Here is a 25251-nt window from a genome sequence, read left to right on the forward strand (position 1 = left end):
CTCTTTAGGCCTGCCCGCGCTGCTATGACCCTTGTTCTATCCTGATCAGGTTCGTGGTTATGGGGCGTCGCCGCCATAACTCCCCCATATTGAGGGGGGCCATTCGTTGTTATTGCCCCACTGCATGCTTCGGATCGTTGTCTCTCGCACTGCCATCTAACTTTCCCGTCTAAATGGGTCCTCTTCTTAACGTATGCGTGTCCTTCAAAGCTGATTTTTACCCCTCCCCTGTTATTTTCTAGAACTTCCATGACTTTACTTGCAGACGAGTAAGATGCATGTGCTTGCTTGCATTGAGTTTTATTTCAGGTCTTACATATTGATGAGCTGTTTGAAATTAACTAGGAGGTATGCGCGTATTGGGGAATGTGGCTTGCTGCTCTACTTTTTTTTAAAAACTTCCCACGACATGTAATGAGTGTTTAGTGTACATTATATGGGACGTACAGTGATAGATGGAAAGTTATTTCAGTATATTCGAAATGACTTTTAGGTAACTCCTTTTTCTTCCCACTTCATCAACATTCATTCATTTCATTTCATCTACATTATTTCATGAAATGCATTCAGAAAATGAAGAAGAAAAAAAAAGAAACGAAAATAACCCGTGTAAAAAAAATATTGTCGGCGAAGCATTTGTCGTAGTACTAGTAGCATTTGTAGTTTGGGACACTTTTTGGTCGGAGCAAATGTCGTCGGAGCAAATGTCGGCGGAGCAATTGTCACTTCAGGCGGAGCAATTGTCGGCGGAGCAATTGTCGGCGGAGCAAATGTCGGCGGAGCAATTGTCACTTCAGGCGGAGCAATTGTCGGCGGAGCAATTGTCGGCGGAGCAAATGTCGGCGGAGCAATTGTCACTTCAGGCGGAGCAATTGTCGGCGGAGCAATTGTCGGCGGAGCAAATGTCGGCGGAGCAATTGTCGCTTCAGGCGGAGCAATTGTCGGCGGAGCAATTGTCGGCGGAGCAAATGTCGGCGGAGCAAGTGTCGCTTCAGGCGGAGCAAATGTCGGCGGAGCAAATGTCGGCGGAGCAATTGTCGCGTTTTGCGGAGCAATTGACGGCGGAGCAATCGTCGGCGGAGCAATTGTCGGCGGAGCAATTGTCGGCGGAGCATCTGTCGGCGGAGCAATTGTCGGCGGAGCAACAATCGGCGGAGCAACTGTCGGCGGAGCAACTGTCGGCGGAGCATTTGACGTCGGAGCAAATGTCGCGGAGCAAATGTCGCGGAGCAATTGTCGCGTTTTGCGGAGTAAATGTCGGCGGAGCAATCGTCGGCGGAGCATGTGTCGGGTTACCCCCCGGACCATTCCCAGTGGACGTGCTCACCTATTTACATCTTGTACGTTTTGCAAGATATATTTTGACTCTCTCGTTGTTCAGCATTGACTACACTTTAATTCACCAGCAGTGAGAATAGAACATTTAATATGATCTAACGTTTTTCTCACCTGCATTATTGTTTGACAACCTTTTATCATCGACTTCATATGATATATATTGTCTCGACATTTGATTCTTCGACCTGCATCGCAAGTCACTGAAGTTGATCTATTGACATTGACTGCATCATCATTGTATTCATCTGTTTATACTGATTCATCATCGTCTTCATCGTCGACTTCATCATCGCTGTCTTCACCAGCGTCGTCTTCGTCATTGTTGTCATCATCGTTGTCTTCAACATCGTCTTCATCATCGTGGTATTCACCTAGCGTCGATCATCGTCTGCATATCCTACGCGATCGACAACCAGCTCATCGACCACTGTTTTCGACTAGCTAGTTTCTACATCTATCTAGAACTTGAAGAAGATCTACTCTGAATTCAACTCCGATGACTCACGTAACGTTAATTATATTGTGATTGATGCTTTGCATTGTTTATCATTGTGATGCCTTATTTTGACTGACTGAGTGCCTGTTGTTGAGTGCGTACGCTTACTAACACATATTTTACATGTTTATAATTGCACTAGTTCTAGGCCTATACCTGGTCTACTGATCTAAATCTGCTATAGTCTAGATCCACCGATATATTGTTGTATTCTCGTGTTGTGCATTCCGTACACATACACAAGTAGAGATTTGTTTAGTGGTTTCTTGAACCACAATATTTCGTGCCTATGTAAGTAAATCTAAACGCTGTCTAGCTTAGATTTGAGTAGTATTTTCTTGACTGTTATTATTCATGCAGTGTGAATGATATTTAACTGACTTGTTTTAGTACTGTCTTAAGTTGTACTGAACAGGACTCCTGATATTTCGAGACTTGTATTAAGCGGTAATCATTAATACCATAGTGACTAAGTTGAGTCTCCTTTACATTAATGTGCTGTTGGAAGTTATCTATGTTTGATTATTAATAGTAACTACCAAGGGCCTAGTGATAGTTTAATTGTCTGTCACTGTTGAGATAGACACCAGAGGTTTCTGATAATTCTGTAATCATTGTATCTTATGTGAAATTATAGAATATAGAACCAGTTTTTAACCATAATCAATTGGTCTGGATGTGATCATTTATTAAGTGTTTTCTTGTCTGGAGGGATACTGCTTTTTAGTAGTTTAATTAAAAAAGGGAATTATGTGGGATTACTAGTTAACACGCAACATAGTCCATACCCCATGTAGTTTTCTAAAGTATCATTAATATCATTCATATTGTTTAATTACATCTTGTGAAATTGTATGCATTCAAGCTTTTGGGATTTTTTTTTGGTGTATTTGTATGAAAGAAAGCATTTTGAGCTTATAATGCACATGTTGCAATTTCAGGTGCAACTTAGTGTTCAAATATGGGTTACGCACGGCCAGGCATTAGTGTAGGAAATCTTCAAATGTTAATCAGGTATTTGACTAAAAAAGCGGCCACAGGGATGACAGAAAATAATATGACAATGAAACCAGCAAGTGTGGCAGGATTAATGGCGGGGACAATCTGCATGCTGAAAGAGCACTTAGAATAGGTATATCGGAAAATTAATTCAAGACTAAGTTATAAGTTATAAGTTAGAAGTTATAAAGGAGATAAAATCTTTGGTATTAGTCATGTTCGACTTAAAATTGCATCCCCCCCCCCGCCCAATTACCCGGTAAAAAAAAACACCTTCTTATAATATCATCCCCTTTTCTTCCTTTTCCCTTCTTTTCCCTTCTCATTATTCTCCCTTTCCCCCCTTTCTTTCCTCCGTCTTTCCGCCTTTCTTCTTTTTCCGCCTTTTCTCTCTCTCTTTCCCTTTCCCCTCCTTTTTCTCCTCTCCCCTTTTCTTCTTCTTTCTCTCTTCCCTTTTTTTCTTTTTCCTCTCCTTTTTTTCTTTTTCCTCTCCTTTTTCTTTCCCCCTCCTTTTTCTCCTTTTCTTTTTTTTTGGCCGGGGGGGGGGGGGGGGGGGGCACGTGCCCCCCCTCCCTGGATCCGCCACTGATTAAGTCATACTCATCATCATACTCATAGTCTACCCAGTTTTACTTTTACAAACTGGAATTCTATTTCAAATTAAACCACGATTTACACACAGTTCCAACTCACGCTGGCCCTGTCCTTTTTACGATGCCATCTTACCAATACCAATACCAATACCAATACCAGCCCAGCGAGTTACGCTTCTCGGTTGACAAGGGGGCGTCGTGTACCTGTATGTTTGGAGGGTATGTTTTAGTAGGGTATCTCCACGCCGGAGTTACGGCTCAAAAATGGATACACTAGCACCCGGCCCAGCTTACCTACCTCGTCGTTCCCGTAGAAGAGTCTACGATGGAGTCTGGCGGCTGCTATGGCTACGGTAGTTCTCGAGAACATCCTACTCCTAGAAGACAACAGTGCCATCTCAATTATCGTAAACCCAAATCAATCGCAAGTTTGCAGTCCCCTATCTCTATAGTATGGAGTAGGCCTATAGTCCAGAATCTGGCCGGTTGATGGGTTGTTCATTATATTCCCCTAAAATTATTGATTCAAGCCGCCGAAGATGGCGTTATTAACGAACTGAGCATTTGTTGTTGTTGGTTTGTGTGGCGTTTTCCATCGTCGTTGGATGATTTTCGCGCTGGGCGTCTCCAGGAACCGAGGGGATTTTGGGGTTTAACCCCCCCCCCCTCAATTGTTTTTATGTGTATGTTTTGAAGAGAATATAATGTTAAAGAATTAAAGTTATTAAGCCATGAGCACAAAACAACAATAAGTAAAGTCATCGCTTATCAATTAGGAGCTGTTCAATAGCTTTGGTGATTCTTGAGACGTACCTCCATCCGGGTTGCACTGTGTCAATGGTAGCATTGATGGACTCCTCACTGAAGAATAAAATGAGAGAGATCCTCTTTGACATTGACAGCCTTTTTATTTTTCATTAATGGTGAGCATCTGCTTTATAGTGTTGTGACAGATTAAGAGAGTCTTGACGCAGCATATTGTCATCTCGAATGTACAGTTAGGGGGGTTGGGGTATTTTGATTTTATACAACTTTAAAAATGCCATAAATCATCTAACAAAGGTAAAATTTCTTCTTTCCCCAAAGAGAATATAATGTTAAAGAATTAAAGTTATTAAGCCATGAGCACAAAACAACAATAAGTAAAGTCATCTCTCTCCCATGATCAACAAAAAAGTCTAAAATATCAACATTTTACAGTTCGAAGTAATAGAGTGCACAGTGGATACCAAAATATCAGAATTCTGATTCTTAATTTGCGAATAGCAAACTAGGTTTTTACTAATCTACGATTTGTCATATGTATCTCTACATTTAATATCAAATTAATTTCTTAGTCAAGAGAGTCTTGACGCAGCATATTGTCATCTCGAATGTACAGTTAGGGGGGTTGGGATATTTTGATTTTATACAACTTTAAAAATGCCATAAATCATCTAACAAAGGTAAAAAAATTTCTTTCCCCAAAGAGAATATAATGTTAAAGAATTAAAGTTATTAAGCCATGAGCACAAAACAACAATAAGTAAAGTCATCGCTTATCAATTAGGAGCTGTTCAATAGCTTTGGTGATTCTTGAGACGTACCTCCATCCGGGTTGCACTGTGTCAATGGTAGCATTGATGGACTCCTCACTGAAGAATAAAATGAGAGAGATCCTCTTTGACATTGACAGCCTTTTTATTTTTCATTAATGGTGAGCATCTGCTTTATAGTGTTGTGACAGATTAAGAGAGTCTTGACGCAGCATATTGTCATCTCGAATGTACAGTTAGGGGGGTTGGGGTATTTTGATTTTATACAACTTTAAAAATGCCATAAATCATCTAACAAAGGTAAAATTTAAACCATTTCAAGACTCTCAGAAGTATATGATTTATACCAATCACAAGGGCAGAAGAAGTTATTGTTGTGTATGCATACTGCTTATTTCATCTTAATATGCCATACAGGCATTTTGAGAGGTGGTTTTAGTACTGCCTTACATATATGTGGGAATAAGCCCTCTGTGTAAATCAACATCAAAAATATATTTTCTGAATTAGAAGTTATGCATTTGGATAAGCACACATACTTAAATAACAATGCTTCTTTCATCCCAAATTTTTAAGCTGTCTGTTAGACAACATCAAGCCAAAAAACTAATGGGCTATCGCGGTAACGGTGACCTAATCTATTACTAAAATCTGGGATTTTTGTCATGAGAACAATTTAACGCAAGGAAGGCTTTCATCGTTCAACACTGCAACCACAGTTGTTTGGTCAAACTGGTGTGTTCTAATAGTTCTTACCTGATTTTGCCAATCTTGATGACACAGCTGTGTGGAATGGCTGTCAATGGATACTGGCCTGGTACAATGTCCAGGTGAATGCAGAACGTAGAATGGGCTTCAATGCTGGAAAACTCAATGGATAGTCTAGGAGAACAAGATGGATCAATAAAGACAGCTCTTAATTGTCATTAATGTCGGTACCTACCGTATACTAGACTGCCTCATCATCTCATAATTCACAGATTCACAAAACCGACACATCAATGCAATAACTATCTGTTAGGGAGACGACTAGCTACTTTAAAGACAAAACATAATTTGCTCTATTTCAAATACTTGATCTCAGAATGATACATTTAGCTGTTACTGCTCTCAGAACTCTTGATGACTCTTACATGAAAGTGACGGAGTATACAAACATTTCATTCAAAACAGAAAGTCAACACTGCTTTATATTTCTTAAAGGTTAAATATATACTGTAAGCAGAGTTGCATCAATGTGAATAGACATGGGCAGATAAATCTAACGTAGTCTTACCTGTTCTGTGCTGTAGTAACTGGATGCCAGAAATCTATTCTACTGACCTCAGCCTCTAGCAACCTGACCAGCCAACTCTGAAAGATGCTGCATCATCTTTAAAAGGTAAAATAGAAGTGATGTAAAGAACACACAAGTCTTGCAATGTTAGTTTGGTACATTTATATTGGTCACAAATCAATGTGTTATCAGCATATTCTTCTTTTTTTCCTCCTTTTTTTTTGGTGGGGAGTGGTTGCTATGATGCAAAATCTACCCCAAAAGTCTTATGAACAACAATTTACTAAGAAATACAAACACTGAGTGGATAAAGAATTACTTACATGGACAGTCTTGAAAAAACAATTACAAACAAAATAATAACATCTCTTTTTTGTTGTTCATGTATTTCATATTAATTCAATCACATTTTATTTCCTACTTGAGATACATTTTACATTTGTTGTGTAAACAGAACCAATATGATTTCTTGGACACGTATGAATGATATTTGTTATAAGAAATGCTGTACTTCTTGGAGAAACATCTGAAAGTTCAAGAGCTACACATACCTGCGGAAGGGCAGCTAAGGTAGGATAGAGTGTCTTCAACTTGTCTGCACTTACACTGCTGAAGAAGAGTGAATGGGCTAGTTTGGCTGAGCTACAGGCATCATCTACAAGAATATAAAAACAGGACCATGATACACATCTCAAGAATACAGTTTGAATCATCCTGCATAACTAAAAGCTTGGTTAATGTCCAACATGATTTGTAAAACATTGGTTATGTGACCAAAAAAAAATTGTACTGCTTTTAGTTGATGTTTAAAATTAGATTTACTCAAGATACTTACCTGCAAGCACACTACGTAATGTGAGATCATTCAACTTGGCACCACTTTCTGTGTCACCTATAAAAAATTTAAAAAATGGAGAAAAAAAAGAAGAAGACCAATCATATATTTCGTGAAAGTTGTTAAAAGTGAGACTTTACACATGAATCAGTGCTTCCAAACAAAGAATTAATTGAAAAAGGGAACAAACTGTGACAAGATGTAAATATGGTGGAAGTCTGGATAAAGAATCATTTTGAGACTCGACATGGCTTAATTCTACTCACCAATAGTTCAGCATGTAGTTTTGATATTTTCTGTTGTTCTGTACTATAAGTTGTAGGAAGAGAACCTGGGAATATGGACCAGGATTGTAGGAAAACACACATACAAAAAAACAAACACAAACAACAACAAGATACAACTTATGGGATATCATCTCACTCTATTACAAGTTACTGAGTGAAATAAAGAAACTCACCAAACTGTATGTTGAGTAGGATTGATTTGTTTAAGAATGAAAAATTGTAGTTGTTCTCAAGGAAAGCTTGTAGTCTCCATTCTTGAAAGCTGTAGAAGAAATGCAGATAATAAAATAAGCAAAGATTCAATGTGATCCAAAACGGCCATTTCAAAAGACATTTAATAATGCTGCAATCAAACTCTCAAAATGATTCAAATGTATAATTGAAGATTTACAAATAGAAAAGAAAAGCCAGTCCAAATGTTAATGCGAAGAACATGGATAGATATAATCTAATGGGGTACTTTTAAAATATTACTCCTCTTACATATGATGATATCTACATGTGCAATATTTCAGTCATTTCCCTTATATAAGTTCTAATATTACATCCCCTCTAATGGTTGTATTACATTTCATCTACATAACAAGCATGTAAATAACAATAATATCAATCATTAGGAGTGCTGAAATAAAAAGTACCATAGTGCTTACACAATATAGAGTGTGAAGAGAAAACATAAAATATATAGACTCATGTAAATAGATAAATCGCAATAAATATGTTTTTAAGGGATCTTTTGAAAGAAGCAAGAAAGGGTAATTCTCTGATGGAAAGTGGCATATTGTTCCATGATACAAAAATACAAAACTGAATATATTGCCTGTGGAGGAGGACGATGTCTGATTTCATGTTCTTTAGCTCCAGGTCTGTTTGGCTGATTCCAGTTCCAGGTTTACTCAGTTCTTCTCGCTCTGCCTCCAGCTTGGTTGTGCTTGCCTCTATGCTATTTATCTCTGCTTCTAACCGTTTTCTTTCACTGCAAACATAAATTACATTTATTTAGTTTATATTCTATCAAGTCAGTTTTACATGGGCAAGGCATAAGTTATTTTTTATTTTTCAAATGTACCAGTCACAAATTGTTGTTGTTGTTTTGTTTAGTACATTAGCGGCTCCATGTTGTTACTATATTCAAAATATAAGCTTAACAAATTATATCTATAAAGAGATATTGCAAATTCAAGCACACGCTCATTAAAAAAAACCCATGACTTATGAATAGACAATTCAATGCACCTGTTCATGCGAAAAGATTTTGGCGTAAATATTCACAACTGAATGATACACGCCTTAAAACTAAAACAACAACAACAAAATGCTAGCATTGAATAAGGCCTGCATGAAACTCAAGTCCGACATGGGTTCCATGCGTAGGGGTTTATGTCATTCTTTAGTTTCTTCATACTCCTCATTCTTTGGCCAATAGAATGCCGGGAAAACAAATTTGAGTTGGATTTTATATATTCTAGCTTTACACAAATTATTTCTTAAAGGTACTATGTCCCTTTTGCAGCTAACCTCAAATTCTGTATAACTTTGTAGGAATTATGAATATGTCATGCATGTCCTATCTGTGAAATTTAAATATTAGCAGTGTCCTCATATTCAAATTATGCAAGGAAACCTGTTTACTTGCTAGACTTCACTGTCAGACACTATTGAGTGACTGACTGGCTTTTTTTCTTCTTTGGTAATAACATACATGAAAAGAGTTGTAAAGGGTACATGAGCATTTGTCTACATCAATAACCCACTTCTTGTGATGGCCAAGATTAAACCGATTGAATCTTTGTGCAGCATAAAACGTATGACCATTCGGTACAATTGTCTGAAAATCAAGACTATTACTTTTGGGCTCTATAGCCCTAAAGTCGATTTGACAACTAATAGTCGTTATTTTCCCACTTGAAGACATTTTCAAGCCCCACCTTTTTTAGGGAAGTTATAAATTAGTATTATCTTTCAAATGCAGTTGGAATTTAACTTTTTCATTTTTTTGGCCTGCAAATGGGACATAGTACCTTTAAAGGTGGTTGGTAAACTTTAATTTCTTATATTACACAGTATAAATCATTCACGAACCAGTATATTCAATATCCATGTTAAAACATTAATAACTAAGCTTTAATCTAGTATTAAAGCTAAAAACAACAAAACACTGCTCCTTCTAAATAGATTAAAGGGTTACATGGGCATGAAGAGAAAATTGTGTATCCATAAATTACAACTGCACGATTGATATCAAATATGAATGAAACATTGAATGCAGTGTAATTAGAGTATATATTCAAACTTCATTTAATCTTGTTTATATACTCTTCTTTACAGATCAATCATAATAGTTGTTTGAGCAACACAAATAGTGATTCCATGTATAAATTAACAGGAATCATTTCAACATATTAGAAATGAACAAACCTTTCAGTCTCTTGTACTGTGCATTCCTCTTCTCTTAGTTTTGTTTCCATGGATTCCAGTCCCTGTGAGTTTGCAACCCATTCAGATTTCTCTTCCTCAGTAGGTAGTTTGATCTGTTCTAAGCTGTTGATAGCATCATCTAAGGCACTATCCACTGGATTTAGGAAGTAAGCATTTATATCTTACATTTTTTTCATGATTTTTATTAGATAAAATGAATCTTTTGTCATGATTCATATTGTCTTTATAAAATGTTATGCTTTATAGAATGTTATGACATTTCAATGCAATTCAATGTTTAATTGTCCGTATATGGGGATTTATCGTTCACATGCCTTTAATACAAAAGGTAAATATACAAACAGCTTTTACAATTCCTAATCAATACAAAAATAACATATTTTCATGGAGTTTGTTTAGATCCCAAGAGTTAGTTCTTCATTCTAAAGATGATATATGTGGAATATGAAGCAGGTTCAAGTAGAAGTTTACTGATCTTCTAAATATATAAAGGTAATATAATGCATAATTGCAATAAAAATATGAGAACAAAATGCTCAGGGAATGAAGGAAATTCAAGATACAATAATCTCTCAATGTTCCAATATACTTCTCTTTCATACATATTAAAATTATTGTTGTTTCCATGAAATTCTATTAATGGACTTATTTACTACATGGAAGGTATAAATGTCCATACATATTTCCTAATGTAACTGCCGTGTAAATTAATATTTACAAACAATTAATATTTGGGAGAGAGGGTAGAAAAATGAACAAATCACTATGAAGGAAGATGGATGGAGAGAAAGATAGAGATTTGATTTGATTTGCAGGACAATTCAAAAATATTACACTGACATTTTACTTCAAATTGAAGTGTTATGACTATATGAGTATCTTATTCAAACATACCAGAGGCTAATTGCTGCAACTGCTCATCAATTGTACATATTGAACTTGTCAACTCGGCAAGCTTGTTTTCAAGATGGCGGCTTGAATCCTGGCAAATACATATAAAAGACAGATTGGATTTATCTGTTAATCTGAAGAGAAAAAAACAAAACAATATGGTTTCCACTGAAATAAAAATAATGCTTTTAATGTGTTTTTTCTTCCATATCATTGGGGATTCATACAACCAACCAACCAACGTAGCTATTCATAATTTAATTACTTTTGCAAATTGTTAATCTGAAGATGCATTAACATAAGACTATCTGTATAGCACTGGATACTCATGTCTCTAAATGTTCAAATTTCAAAAGTAATCATTCACCCCTGTATTGATGTACACACAAACTGTTTACATCATCTCCACTCCCTGGAAAATATCCCTACCAAATAAGCACTTTTAGGGGGGGGGGGGTATATGTGGCATTCAGCAACCTGCCTCTAAAGACTCTCATGGGTGCAGAGTGGTAAATATAGATCAAAGTTTTGCCATAGGATTTAAAAATATATAAAAAATGCCACAGCTGAAAATTGAACATGGACCATGATGTCATCTGTTTGGAGCCAGAAATGCATTTTTTTTATATACTTTAAAGGGATAGTTGAGTTCTGTTGCAGAGGGCGCTACACAAAATAATTTTTTTGGTGAGATAATGAAAAACTGAGTGTCAAATTTGAAAGAACATACAATTTAAATGACAAAATCATCTTTGTTTGATCAAAATCGGTTCAGAGACGCTCAAATATCCATAAATATAGCGATTTCTAATACTTGTGTACCACCACAAATATAAGATAATTTGAAAAACCTGTTGAAAAAAACGAAATAGCGCCTTTTACGTCGTATTTCAGCCAATGCAGATGTTGGCTTTTTTGTTGGCATTTTCAGGTTGGTTATATTAAGCACAACCAGCCGGTCCATGTATTGTTATTTTTAATTAATAATTAATTAACGGTCACCATATTTTTTTGAAAGTGGAGCTGACTTGGTATGCTCGTATTGGCTAAATTTCACACATTTTGGGGTCTAAAATTACCTTCATAGCAATTTTAGGTTCTAAAAGGGCACTATAAATGTCATAGATAAGAATAAAAGAATAACCATGCACTTTGAAGGCATTTGCGGTCTGAAAACAGAACTCAACTATCCCTTTAACTTAGAGTTAATGTCCTTCTGGCTCTGCAGATGATTTAATCTATAGTCCTTTGACTTATCCATTAGACCATGACAGACACCCCCAGGTTACTTACCTCCATGGCCGCCTTGGTATTGTTGATCATCTGCAGTCTCCATTCTTTCATCTTGGCTTTAGATGACGCTGTGCAATACTTCTGCAGACTCTTGCCCTTCTTCAGGATCTCAGCACACTGGAGGAAAGACATGGCAGTAACTACTAAACATTCTAAGACTCATTCCTTGACACACATGTAATAATAATATAGTTTTGTTTACCCAGGGAAACTTCATCAGCATGAGGGTTGTTCTTCTTGAGGGTCCTAGCTGCTATTATTATTAGTACCCCAGCAGTTGCCAGATACCCATTTACACCTGGGTGGATATAGTAGCAAATGTGGATTACCTAATGTCTTGCCAAAACATGTTAGTGCTGGGCTGGGATTCAAACCCTCATCCCTTGGATTGGGAGTCAAGTGAATGAAGAATTATACCATGACACCTCCACTTAATTAGAGAGACATTTTATCATCCACTACACATAAAGGTAAACAACAGCATTGGTCAAACTAAAGGATTCTGCGGAAATCATGGTGCATCACTATTTGTATTGTCTTTACTCTTACTGAGCTGAAGTTAGGAAGTAATCTACTTTTATTCATTTTGTACCATATGATTTTAATATCTGATCATCTGATGATACCAAACTGATATGTTAAAGGTAAAGACCAGTATTGGAAACGCCCCAATTTCAAAGAATGAAATGGAAGTTCTTATTACCAATCATGTGAAAGAATATGTTTTGACTAATACATGATCATAAAATTTTTGCCGGGAAACCGCCTACTAATTCATATATTTGATAAATTAGTTTATCTATTGGTGTGTGAGAGATAAACGCACGTGTCGTGCACGTGTGCGTAGTCCCATATACATCTTTCTGTGTACAGTGCTTGTAACTTTACCAAGACTGGGCCAAGTTTCTTATGATTTTGATGATTCCAGAACCTTGCAGTACACACCAATACTTATATGCTAGATGATCAAACTTTTCCGATCGATTCCTCAACGTTTATTTCACAATGCGATCGCATGACCATAACTGGTCTTTATCTTTAAGAAACAGAAGGGGAAAAAATATTTGTGCTTATATAGCCTCCTACAGCCTTCAACCTCAGAGAAAACCGAGTAAGATCATGCATCCTTTCAGAACCAGCAAGGTGCAATTTATTCCAACGTACATGTATTTTCATAAGTTTTATGTGACATGGCTCTACTGAATCTAATCTAAAAGGGCTAATTCTTCTCTGCCTTTTAATATTCACAGAGAATCAAGAAAGATAACACACCCTTTTAGGATCAGCAGACTGCATTTCCTTGATGATGGGAGCACCCTCCTTCAATTGTTCAGTATCTTGGGATCTCACTGAATTCCTAAGCCTAGATAAGAGAACATCATGACCATTGTATCATTGCAGTGGCCTATATGCTCTATTACTATGTAACAACATTTTGAAATAATTTACCATCATTACTTAGTTACTACTAGTAAATAAATTTTAAGAATGTCTGCATTAGGGTTAACTTGGAAGATCTCTAAAACGGCATTCATACCGTATACAAATGAATATACGCCATATCCAATTCTAAATCAGTGTCACATCACATTTTTTTCTCAGAGATTTTAAGTCGATTTCTATGATTTATTTATACATGCCAATAGGCGTTGTCAAGAACAATGTATGCAAATTATGAATTTGTATTACGCGCCATCTCAATAGCAGTAGTGGGAGCTCCGAAAAATTGATGGCAAAATTTCACCTAAATTGTATAATGACGTGAAAGAGGATGTCATTTGACACAAACTTCTGCAAGGATTTTCAAAACAATTGTGTTTGAAGACGAATATTGATGAAAGAATACAAAATTGAGGTTTTCTGCGTACAACAGTAAACCCAAATACAGCATTCTGTCATCAATTTTCGTCTTCAAACACATTTGTTTTGAAAATCCTTGCAGAAATGTGTGTTAAATAACATCCCCTTTCATACCATTGTACAATTTAAATAATTTTTGCAAAAACATTTGGGGCAAATTTTGGTCTCCGAACACTTTAGAGGGGTTTTAAGGGTTACATATTTGACTTAAGAGTTTCAATCAGAATAGGAAATGAACAAATGATATAACAAGAATGAAACTCACTCCTCTACAGCTGGTGTGAAGAATTTGATGGCCCATTCATACATGTCTGCTTTAGGCTTCACGAGGCATGCATTCTCCAACTGGCTGCTCAGTGTTGTAGGCTCATTGATCTGAAGGGGAGAGGGGAAAACGTTTACAAATTTGATGCTATCAATAAAGGGTGACATACATACTATTATGTAGATACATATAGGTACTGTACATGGATATATGTTGTTCACAAGACATGGATACAAAAGAATTTGCTGAAAGACGTTCTCTTCAATTCAATCGGGGCCTCGATTGGAACAGAGACAAAGCTGGTTAATATAGTAGTTGTACCTGCATAAATATGGCATCAATACTCAATAACAGAGTTTCTTAGAGACAAGTCAAGAGTTTTATACAGTAGGCTTGCGGGTGCACCATGTGAGAGAGAGGGAGGATTGAGTTAGAGTCAAGAGTCAAGAGTTATTTAAACGATTTTCAAAAATTAGTTTATCTATAATTCATAACTGGTGGAATATCAATTGGTCTCATCACATACATGCAAAATTTGGGCAAATGTATGTACACGTAGTCCTTCTAAACCTGTATTTCATCACTCTTTCACAAACATGACTCTTTCATACATTGGTTACTAAATAATGATGGTAAAACAGGAACTGAACTATACATATGTTTACATTTTTCAAATCAAGTTTGCTTAAAATTTGTAGACAAAGATTTCCACAAGGGCAGAATGGAAATGTTGTTATTGTCCCCTGAATAGTCGCCATGTAACATTATTTTTTAATTAGTACTTGCCTTGGAGGGGCACATGATACTGCGCTTTCCTATAGGAAGGTCATTGAACTTGAAGAACATCTGCAGGAAGTCCTCCACTGAACTGGCACCAAAGCCTCCCATGCAAGTGGTCATATCCATACCATTTTCATTTTCAAATCCATCTCCTTGTCCTCCAAATATTCTTGTGATATCTCCAACTTTTTCTTCCTGTCCTTCATATTTATTTGTAACTTCGCTGGAGTAGAAACAATTTGTGAGCTCCATACCAGGATCTGCATTCTGCTGCTCACTGTTGGCTTCTATTGATCCCGCGGCTTCAGAGCTAGAGGAGGATGGTCCTGCAGACACAAATGCCTGCAAGAAGCTACTCTTGAAGCTGGACTCTTGAGGTGGGTCTTCTTGACCACCTTGTTGTTGTTGTCCAGAGTTTGGTGGGTAAGACTGAAAGGCAGGTGCTGCAAAAGCATCTAGGTCCGTTGAAAAACTACCTTTACTCCCACATGAATCTGCAGCAATGAAAGATTTCAGGAAACTGCTTTTCACACTTGTTTCATTCACATCATTCTTCCTTTGGTCTAGGTTAGCGCTTTGAGGATACTGACGGAAGTTCTCAGCAGAACTGTCAAAATAAGAATGAAATGAAAAGGAGAAAGTACAAAATTTAGGTTACTTCAAAATATTCTATGGAAAATATACCTCACCTTTTACACATTTCAGATATCGTGCTTTTTAGCTTCAATTGTGAATTTGGAATTTGGAAAACATATTATAGATTGACAATATTCATTGTTCACATGTACTGTATCGTTTATAAAGTACAACCTGGTTACAAACATACCATCAAATTGTTCAAATTATATACACATGTATGGGGTAAGAATTACCTTGTACTTTGTACATTGGTGTGAGATGCTCCATTAGGATCTTGCCCGGTTAAGGTCATTGAATGTGCTTCCTGTTTGATGGGTCCAGACAAGAGAGTCTCCAAACCTTCACATAAAAAATGATGAAAACAAAGTGTAAACTAGATGGAACTTCAACTGGGCGCAGTCGAAAATGATGCCTCTGTCATAGAGCAATTTAACAAACCAAAACAGAAGAAATTTTTCAAATTCAAGTTCAATTGTAATCCATTAACAGGTTCTCAGAATATCGTGATTACAAGCAATTTCTCATATACATATATGACCCTTTGATCTTTGACCGCATGACCCTAAAATTTACTCAGTTCATTGGCTCTGCAAGATGTCAAAGAGTTAAATAGTAATCCATCTGTCAGTTCTAATGAGAATGCGTTCACAAGCTATTTTTGCATACATAATGAGCCCATGACCTTTGACCTTTGACCTAATGAACCAAGAATCTACTCAGTTTATCGGCTCTGCAAGATACATAAATGATCTAAGTTTGGCAGGAATCCATCAATCTGTTCTAATGATAATACGATCACAATCTTTTTTTGCATACATAATGAGCCGCATGACCTTTGACCTTGACGTCATGACCCCAAAATCTAATCAGTTCATCAGCTCTGCAAGTAACATACATGACCTAAGTTTGGCAGGAATCCATCAATCAGTTCTTGAGATAACGCGATCACAAGCTGTTTTTGCATACATAATGTGCGCTGTGACCTTTGACCTTGTGACCCCAGAATCTAATCAGGTCGTCGGCTCTGCAAGTATCATACATGATCTAAGTTTGGCAGGAACCCATCAATCGGTTCTTCAGATAACGCGATCACGAGCTGTTTTTTCATACATAATGAGCCCTGTCACCTTTGACCTCGTGACCCCAAAATCTAATCAGTTCATTGGCTGTGCAAGATACATACATGACCAAAGTTTGGCAGGAATCCATCAACCATTATGGCCCCCCCCCCCCCTCCACGATTTTTCTGATTGTTCGGGAACGCATATGGATGGCGCCCCGCCGCTGGCTGACTTTTTTCTTTCGAGTCTTGCGCTTCTTTAAACAAAAAAAAAATGAAAATCGGACCTACAGTAACAAGGTCACGTGACCTTTTGTCTTTGCATGTCAGCCCGAAAATCGCTCATTTTTGTGATTTGTGTACAAAACATATGGAAATGTCATTTTTCCTAAAAATAGATCAAACATTGGTTATTGGGTCTTGTCTAAAGTTTAGGTGGTTGTTTTGGGGTCAAAATAGTTGAATTGTAGTAAGAAATGAAATAAAACCACAAAAACAACAAAATACATAAGTTAAAAAACAATGAAATACATAAGAAATTATCAAAACAATAGATAACATAAGGAATAAGCTGGCTCTTCCGATTTTTTTGTCGTATTATTATTTCAAATGGTCTAATGAATATATGTGGTGAAAAAGAATGCTTAAATATGAATAATATATGATTTATGGGTAAAAATGTGATTTTATGACCTTATTTGCATAAATTACCATAAATATGCAAATGAGTGATTTAAAAAAAAAATTGAAATTACCATATTATTCTATACACTTCACTTGACATGCGTGCAAATTTTCGCGGAGATCTTAAGGGGGGGGTCCATAATGGCCCCCCCCCCCCCGGCCTTACTAAGACCTCAATTAGCCCGGCCTTTTTAGGGTTAAGATGAAGTATCTAGATTCCAAAATCAATCTTCTCACCAAACATGAAAGTAAATTAATAATCACATTACAACCTTTCAATGGTTGTATTTAATATGGGATAAAATAATTTGTAATAGATGGTGAAATCAAGAGTGAAATTAAAGACTTATCAATTTACCTGTAATTTGATGAGCTGGATCAAGATGAATATGACTGGGTCCAGCATGATCAGATGGATTGTTGGCTCTATAGAAGCAAAGCACAAAGAAACATTATCATAACACAAATCTGTGATTGTCTTTTTCTCACACCGAGGTGACTTACCTACATAGAAAAGTAAAAATTCATTACATATTGAGTGAAAAATGTGAAACAAAACTTTGCACTAATTTGACAATATTGACAGTGGGACAATATGTCTGTACCACAGTATCATTTTCACTGAGTAAATGTTACATAATCAGAAACATGGTCATATTTAGAATGCAAGAGAAATGGCTCCCAAGCCTCCCATATATTCAACAACATAAAGCAAAAATGCTGACAAAGACTGAGCAAGCACTTCTTCATTTGCGGTATTTTTTATACTAAACTAAAGCAGTCACATGTAAATTGTATGCATGGGAAGCTGCACTTGGAAATGCATAAATTAACCAAAGCATCTTGGATACCTCAACTATTTTTTTATATGAATAACCTCCATTACAGAATGTCTTATATTTCGTAGAGGAATATGTGCATTACAGATAACAATAGTTTTCTGTTTTAATTGCGACCGTCAATTCAACGCTCTATCCACTTTGAACAAGATATACTGCTCTCAATTTAAATTATAAGTAATCAGCTTTCACTTGTAATGTAAAATGAACTCAAAAATTATTTCTCACATACCTGGTAATAATAATGTAGCTTAATTTACTGTCCAATTACTTACTTTTCAAGGTCAGGTAATTCCTGATGTGTTGTGCCGTCTTGAGAATCGTCCCACAAGCCTAACTCTTTTCTGTCAGAATCTTTCATAAATTCTCTGGAAATATGAACAAGCAAGAAATAAAAAAGTATTCACTATGAATGAAACAATCTGATCGAAGCCGTATATGCCTTTGATTCACGGGTGAAATAAGAATGTACAATTTGCATTATAATAATAATAATAATTCCGCTTTTAAATAGCGCTTAATACATCTATGATGTCTCTATTAGCGCTTTGCCCCGGTCATTGGATTCAATACTCCACTCCCTGGGGAGCATTCCAGCCAGGCGTTACTTAACGCTCAAAAACTGTTTGACCAACAATGACTGTCGCATCCTACCGGGTACCCATTTAACACCTGGGTGGAGAGTAGCAAGTGCAGGTAAATATCTTGCCAAAGGATATTAGTGATGTATCTGATGTACATAAAATATATTGATAAACAAAGAGCCAGGCTGTATGCAGAAATAATTCATCAAGATACTATTGCTTCCATCCACTCTATCATGTCCCACCAAATTGGTAAAAATAATTGTGTGGGTTCTCAAAATCATTTAAATTTTCTACTAAAATCAGAATTTAGGCAAGGCTTAATAAATGTTATGATTATAATATCTAATTAAAGTATCAATCTATGCTTGCCAGAAAAAGGAGTATGTGACTCCATAAGCTAGCATCAGGACTTACTTGACTTGGTAGGCCTCTGCAAAACTCACTCTCCTGGAAGACCTGCGCTTCTTTTTCTCTATCCTGTGGGGACTGGAAGTAAGCAAGAGTCTTTATCTCGATACCATTCAAACTTTCAAATGATTTACTGGTAACTCTCCTTTTCTTTATCCAAGGATATTTGTATTTTTGTTGATGTTCTGATCAACTGCCTGAAATGTCCTGAGATTTGAATACCACACATTCAAACAGTCTTGTCTTTATAATAAGGACATGTCACTGATAACGGGGTATTGTGGCGTAGGTGCGCCTGTAATCCAGCTAACAATGGAAGTTACAAACTGATTCGGCCGAGGACGCAAGTTCGAAACTGAGTCACATCTTTCGGATGGTGAAGTTAAAGGTCGGTCCCCAGATTAGATACTAATCAAATCTGATTGATACACATCTGTAAAAACACAATTACACACACACACACCGATGTCATTCATTTACCTCAAAATTGCACCCCGCCCCCCTCCCCCTCTGCTCCTTACATTTTATATTCAGATAACTTGTACAATCTAGTTTGTTAACAATTCATTAACTGGTTATCTATTTTACATTGAGATATTAGGCTGTAAACTTACACATCCAATTGTGTTGTTTCATCACTTGATGGTCCATTCAGGTTTGGCTTCAAATCCAATAATGCAGTTCTAGATGGGGACTGGGCCTTCAGTATCTAGATGTAGTAAAGAACAGAATGGAATAAAATAATAAGCATTCCAGTACTATATGCCTTAAAAAATAAACATAAAGTCAGATATGCATACGAGCCTGCATTTTACAACTATAGATAATCATTTAGTCTCATGATAAACATACTGTCAGATCATCAGTCACAGCTGTTATAAAAAATGTGTAGCTCATAACTCATGTCAATATTTCTCAAATTTCAAAATAAAATAATTGCAATTGCATAAAGAGAACAGAGCATTGCAGAGGTGGGAAAAGTATGTCATAGCAAAGATAGAACAAAAGTGTGGGTTGTACTAACTGAATGTCTAAGTCTGTGAATTCTAGTCCAAATCTGGCACTATGATTCATCCCACAAACTCTACCAATAATTCAAAAAATAATATTTGTTTGTATTAACAACTTAAAATAAATGCTGTTTAATAAGTGTTGTTTAACTTTAATAATTTCATTTGTGGATTAACATGTTAGAAATTACTTGCACACACAAGTTTGATTTTTATCTATAAAACAAAACTGTGAGTTTCTAGTTCAAGCAACATATGAACATGTATTGTAACAAGAAAAGGGGGAAATGGTTTTCAATCTGGATGGCTGAAGAATAAAGAGATTAGTTAGATCTATGACTATGCAGCATATTTACATATTTCTTTTATTTTAAATGAATGGCAAAATCTGTGAAGAAGAAAAAAAGAAGTGACAGAACTTACAGAAGACAAAGACTTCCTTTTCCTACTTGTCATTGTGCTGTAAAGAAAACAACATAAGCCAATCAAGATAAATAAAACTTAGAAGTGATCAGAAAACTGAAGTTTTGATAATGACCCTGGCCCTGATGACATTTTTTGGCGGACGATATCTGAATTTCAAAGAGAAAATCACATTTCTAGAAAGTTGAGTTTCATATGACACCTCAATCAGGAAAAATGAACTAGGAATAACAAAGTTCTGTTTGTTACTTTAAAGTAGTGCTTGCATTTCCATAATTGTATTAAACAAATTTGTTTTCACTGGCTGCCTGTCGTATCAACAAACGAAATTAACAAAAGACTTGTAGCGGCTCTTACATTCGCCCTACTTTTATCGTACATTCATGTCTCTAGTATTTTTCCATCACGCTACTTATTTTATATGCATTATTCAGACCACGTGTGTTCATTCCTTCAATCGAGCACCGTGGTTCCGCGCACCCGTTCACCCGCGTATTTTCAACGCCATGAGGTTTTTCTTCACTCCCGCTTCCAACTTGTTCGAGTCAAGACGTCTCTGTGATCCTCTCTCTACACTCGAGATTCTTCTGTGCCTTTCGCCTATCCTACGGCACATCAACTCTTTCTCTGCCGTCTTCAACGGACTGGCAGTTTCCCAGTGGAACGTTATAATCAGGACCCAACATGGCGCTTGATTCTCCGCTGGGAGCTGCCAGTTTCTACGTTCCGGTAGCTCTTTTCTTACACGAGCTCAACTCACCGTAGTTCGTCTATTATTTCATCAACGAGTTCGACTCACTGTAACTCTGATGAATTTCTCCATCAAAGTCAGGATCATTCATCGAGCGACTCACTGCTCCGTCTTAATTCACCACCGGCTTGATGTCTACATTTCTACTCTTGGCCTCCGCCAGCGAACGACCCACTGTTCTGATTTCGAGCACCACTTTTCTTCTCTTCTCGCCTGAGAGCTTCGATCTTCACCATTTTCATCACGAGCGTCAGCGTCGAGATTTTCTTCACGGTTCTTCAGCCACGTACAACGAAGCTACATCTCCACCTTCAAGCCTCCGCACCACATCGCGTGAGCCCCTTCCTTCGTTCTCAACTCTCTTCATCTTCATTGGACTTTCGACGTCATTTCATATATGTAAAGCTCTATTCATTCATTATGTACATCGCATTTATTCATGTTCATTCTCATCATTGATCATTATGTAATCTCCGTGCAATATTCACATTACCACACACATGCACCCATATTACTAAAGACTTAACTCCGTTTCGTTGACAATCAGCCGTAGACTAAAGACTTCATGCATGGCCGATTGTCAACGAAACGGGGTTAGGCTAATTCTGCTTTTTGCTACGGAAGGCAGCCAGTGAAAACGAATTTGTTTGCTAAAATTATGAAAATGTAAGGGCTACTTTAAACAAACAGAACCTTGTCATTCCTTACTCATTCCTGATGGAGGTGTCATATGAAAGGGCAAAAACCCACTCCAGCAAAGCATAGAGAGTCAATGCTAAAGCGTATTGACCTCTAGCACTGCAAGCTTGCTGTGAGTAAGGTATTATTAGATCTAGAGGTCTATACCCATACACAAATACACATACCACACAATATCGCATAGACTCTACACAATCATGTCGATGCAGCTGTAAGCAAAGTTTGACACTAGACTTAGTCTAGTCTACAATTTGAATTTTTAAATTAGACTAGATTCTAGAGTATAGATCTAGATCTAGTCTAGAGTAAAGTACCCGGTTTTCGGCCACTTAAGACAAAATCCTATTTATTGGACTCTTTACTTCCTATTTATTATCATTTCTTGTTCAAATCATGAAGCAAATATTATTATTGTTTAAACAAAAAAAGAATCCCAAAAAAAAATCACGAATTGCCATGACAATATTCATTTCAATTTTCACTGTTTTGGAGCCTGTTTATCGGCCGAGCGTTTCAGTTTACGGCCGCATGTACAAAGTCAATAGGAAGCGCTCGCGCGCGCCGTGCGTTTCCGCGCTGATGTATAGCACAAGCGGGCGGAGCAGGTATCCCACGCCGGAGCTCCCGGGTGCTCGCCTGACCGAATACAGGCACAGCGGTGATCGGAAGTTGGAATCTGAATTAGACGGACATATCGTGTGTGCGTCGCGGTGTGCGGCTGCATTGATTTAATACATGCGATGAGATACTTTTGAGCTTGCGACCAGCACAAAATCGGGCTCTATATCTGAAAAATACTTGAAATAAAGCTCATTTTATGGTACCCATATTTCTTACATACACGCGTAAGAAACTCGATTTTTCAGATTTGGGTAGCGGGACCGCCGATTACATCGCTAAAATGTGATATTTTAGGATATATTTTTCATTGCAAATGTGGTTCTTCAGTGACACTGGCATGGTATGGTATGTGTGGGATATGTGTTATGCTATTATGCGATGTATTTTAAAGTGATTTTACCATGTATCCAACCAATTGGCCGAAAACCGGAGCTGACCGATTACCGGGTACTTTACTCTAGATCTAGACCTATTCTTTTTAACATCAGTGAGTTCAAAAAAATGTATTTTACTGCTATTTAGAGTCTAGGTGTCATCAATTGTCACTAAAGTATCGATTTTTAGTGAAATCAGTTGAGTTTTGTACAGTGGTGTTTGAAATGTTGAGAATCAAAAGCACAGCTTTTACTACACAGCCAGGATAGTGATGCTCCTAGGGTCTAAAAATCTATGTGTGCAAAAACCCAACTTTCTAGAAAGTAGAAATGTGATTTTCTCTTTGAAATTCAGATACCGCCCGCCAAATGACTTTTCGGTTTCCTCTCTTCAAATTGATTTTATTAACTCATGAGTTGCATCAAATGAAAGATAAATATATAAATGTGATTAAGTTATGATAAAACATCGATAATTCTCGGTTTCGTTTTTTCTGGGACGCACTAGCACTGCATAGACTCTTAGACACAAAATACTTTACACACACACACACACACAGAAAGCGACGGATGGGACAACAAAAACGTCGTTTATAGGGCAGTAACGGCTAATTCTGTGCTGGAAAACTCATATTATAAGAATTTTAATCCCATTTATAATAACAAAATGCAATTTAAAACGTTAACATTACTCATCTGAATTATCTTTAGAACTTAAAAATGGTAATTATGAGTAAAATGTTCGCTAAATCTAACTTACATTGAATGTTCCTAAGGCCGATGAAAGTTGATCTCATGGTCATGGTTCTCGTCAGCGCCCGCATCAAATTTTGCTCGCGCACCAAAAAAGTTCAACACTCATCGCTGACGAAATTCCCGCGTCAAAAAGTCCAGATATGAAATTGCCGCCTCAAAAAATCAATCAATATTTTCGATTGGCTGCCGCGCGTGGCCCATGTGACACGCGTCCATGGCGATGTCTGCCAAGTCGATCGCTGATTGGTCTAAAGTAGCGGGCGGCATAATATGCCGCCCGCTACTTTAGCTGCCTATCGCGTAGGCCAGGAATAGTCTGCGGCTAGACACGGGGCGAATGTTTTGCCTCACGCCGTACTCCGGCTTCCCGCTACCGTACCGGGTGGGAGCTAACGCGTATTAAACTGTTCAGTGCATTGTGTACGTTGCCCAGTATACTAGCTCAGGACAGCAATTCATCTGTACTATTTATCGATCGCTTTTGGCCGCACTGTCAGTCAAAATGATTCTTTCACTTTGTGTGACTCAGGGCAGCAGACTGCTTGTCAAGTGGAAGATAGTTTGTGTAGATAGTTTTGATGAAACCTTGACATTTGAAAGGTTTTTTGAGTGAAGACGAACAAAGAAAGATGTATATCGCTATATCATAAAGTTCATAATTTAATACCAGTATAATAAAACAGGGCCTTAAGTTTAAGTCAGAAACGAGACAGTATAAATGAAAATGAAATGAAATGAAGGTGGTGTCACAGAAACCCAAATATCACAGAAAATTTGGAAGAAATAGTCATTGGAGTATGATATTGGTGTAAGAGCGTTACATGTATAATGTACAAGACTCGATACCCTTGACAAGTTCTATTGGTTTGTATATGAAAGATGAATTTGGATCAAAATCCCTCATTCAAATTCCAAATATGCCCGCGAGAACATGAAATCAAAGTCAGATGAAAGATGAAAGTTGATCTAAATCCCTCATCAAAATCTCAACAATGCCTGACGTAGCCTATAATCTAGGCGGAGTGCCGAGCTTTTTTCTTTGCGAGACGTAGTCTCGCCGTATCAGACGTTCTGCTTAGGGTTAGTCTAGCAGCAAAGAAAAAAAGCTCGGCACTCCGCCTAGATTATAGGCTATGCCTGACGAGAACAATGAGATCAACTTTCATCGGCCTAACCGTCAACGTTCAAAACATCCGCCGGTTGTTGCTTCTTTCTCAACTGCGCATGCGCGGGTAGTAGCGAGAGCGATACAGGCTATTGAGGTCAAACAAATTGCAATAAAATATTTTTCACTGCATTGCATTTTAGTAAGGTCCCCACAATGACATACTAAAAGTCCAAAAAAATCCAAGTAGTGGAATTAAGTGTCCCTAATTTGCATAAATCCAATATAACCGCTATTTCGAGGTTTTTCACATAGATTTTGTCATATTTTTCAACTTGTATAGGTTGTTGTGGTACTAAAGGAGTAGGAAAAGTGATCTGCTGTACATTTTGTATCAACTAAAATACC

The 25251-nt window shown here is 37.2% G+C and overlaps 1 protein-coding gene across 1 annotated transcript; it reads right to left on the reverse strand.

Annotated features, from left to right (window-relative positions):
- Nucleotides 1–5738: 5738 nt before the first annotated feature.
- On the reverse strand, nucleotides 5739–24979 carry LOC115923493. Its single transcript, XM_030984275.1, has 20 exons — nucleotides 24909–24979; nucleotides 23743–23753; nucleotides 20538–20574; nucleotides 19719–19813; nucleotides 19111–19182; nucleotides 18385–18477; nucleotides 17629–17696; nucleotides 15760–15865; nucleotides 14894–15494; nucleotides 14108–14217; nucleotides 13255–13345; nucleotides 11983–12099; nucleotides 10693–10780; nucleotides 9778–9931; nucleotides 8180–8335; nucleotides 7533–7621; nucleotides 7073–7129; nucleotides 6789–6892; nucleotides 6238–6333; nucleotides 5739–5843 (listed from the first exon to the last, which is right to left on the reverse strand). The coding sequence occupies exons 3-19, from the start codon at nucleotides 20568–20570 to the stop codon at nucleotides 6286–6288; spliced, it is 2082 nt and encodes a 693-aa protein (XP_030840135.1). The 5' UTR covers nucleotides 20571–20574; nucleotides 23743–23753; nucleotides 24909–24979; the 3' UTR covers nucleotides 5739–5843; nucleotides 6238–6285.
- Nucleotides 24980–25251: the final 272 nt, after the last annotated feature.

Source organism: Strongylocentrotus purpuratus, unplaced genomic scaffold (genome assembly GCF_000002235.5).
Source record: "Strongylocentrotus purpuratus isolate Spur 01 unplaced genomic scaffold, Spur_5.0 spur5_contig_833, whole genome shotgun sequence".
NCBI lineage: Eukaryota > Metazoa > Echinodermata > Echinoidea > Camarodonta > Strongylocentrotidae > Strongylocentrotus > Strongylocentrotus purpuratus.

What these genes read in the sequence shown, in the direction of transcription:
- LOC115923493 (XM_030984275.1), bottom strand. Translation starts at nt 20,570, where the DNA reads ATGACAAGTAGGAAAAGGAAGTCTTTGTCTTCT. An exon ending in AGTCTGCTGATCCTAAAAGG is followed by an intron (nt 12,100 to 13,254) that starts GTGTGTTATCTT and finishes TCTTTCCTCCAG; the next exon opens with TGTGCTGAGATCCTGAAGAA. An exon ending in ATTACGTAGTGTGCTTGCAG is followed by an intron (nt 6,893 to 7,072) that starts GTAAGTATCTTG and finishes ATATTCTTGTAG; the next exon opens with ATGATGCCTGTAGCTCAGCC.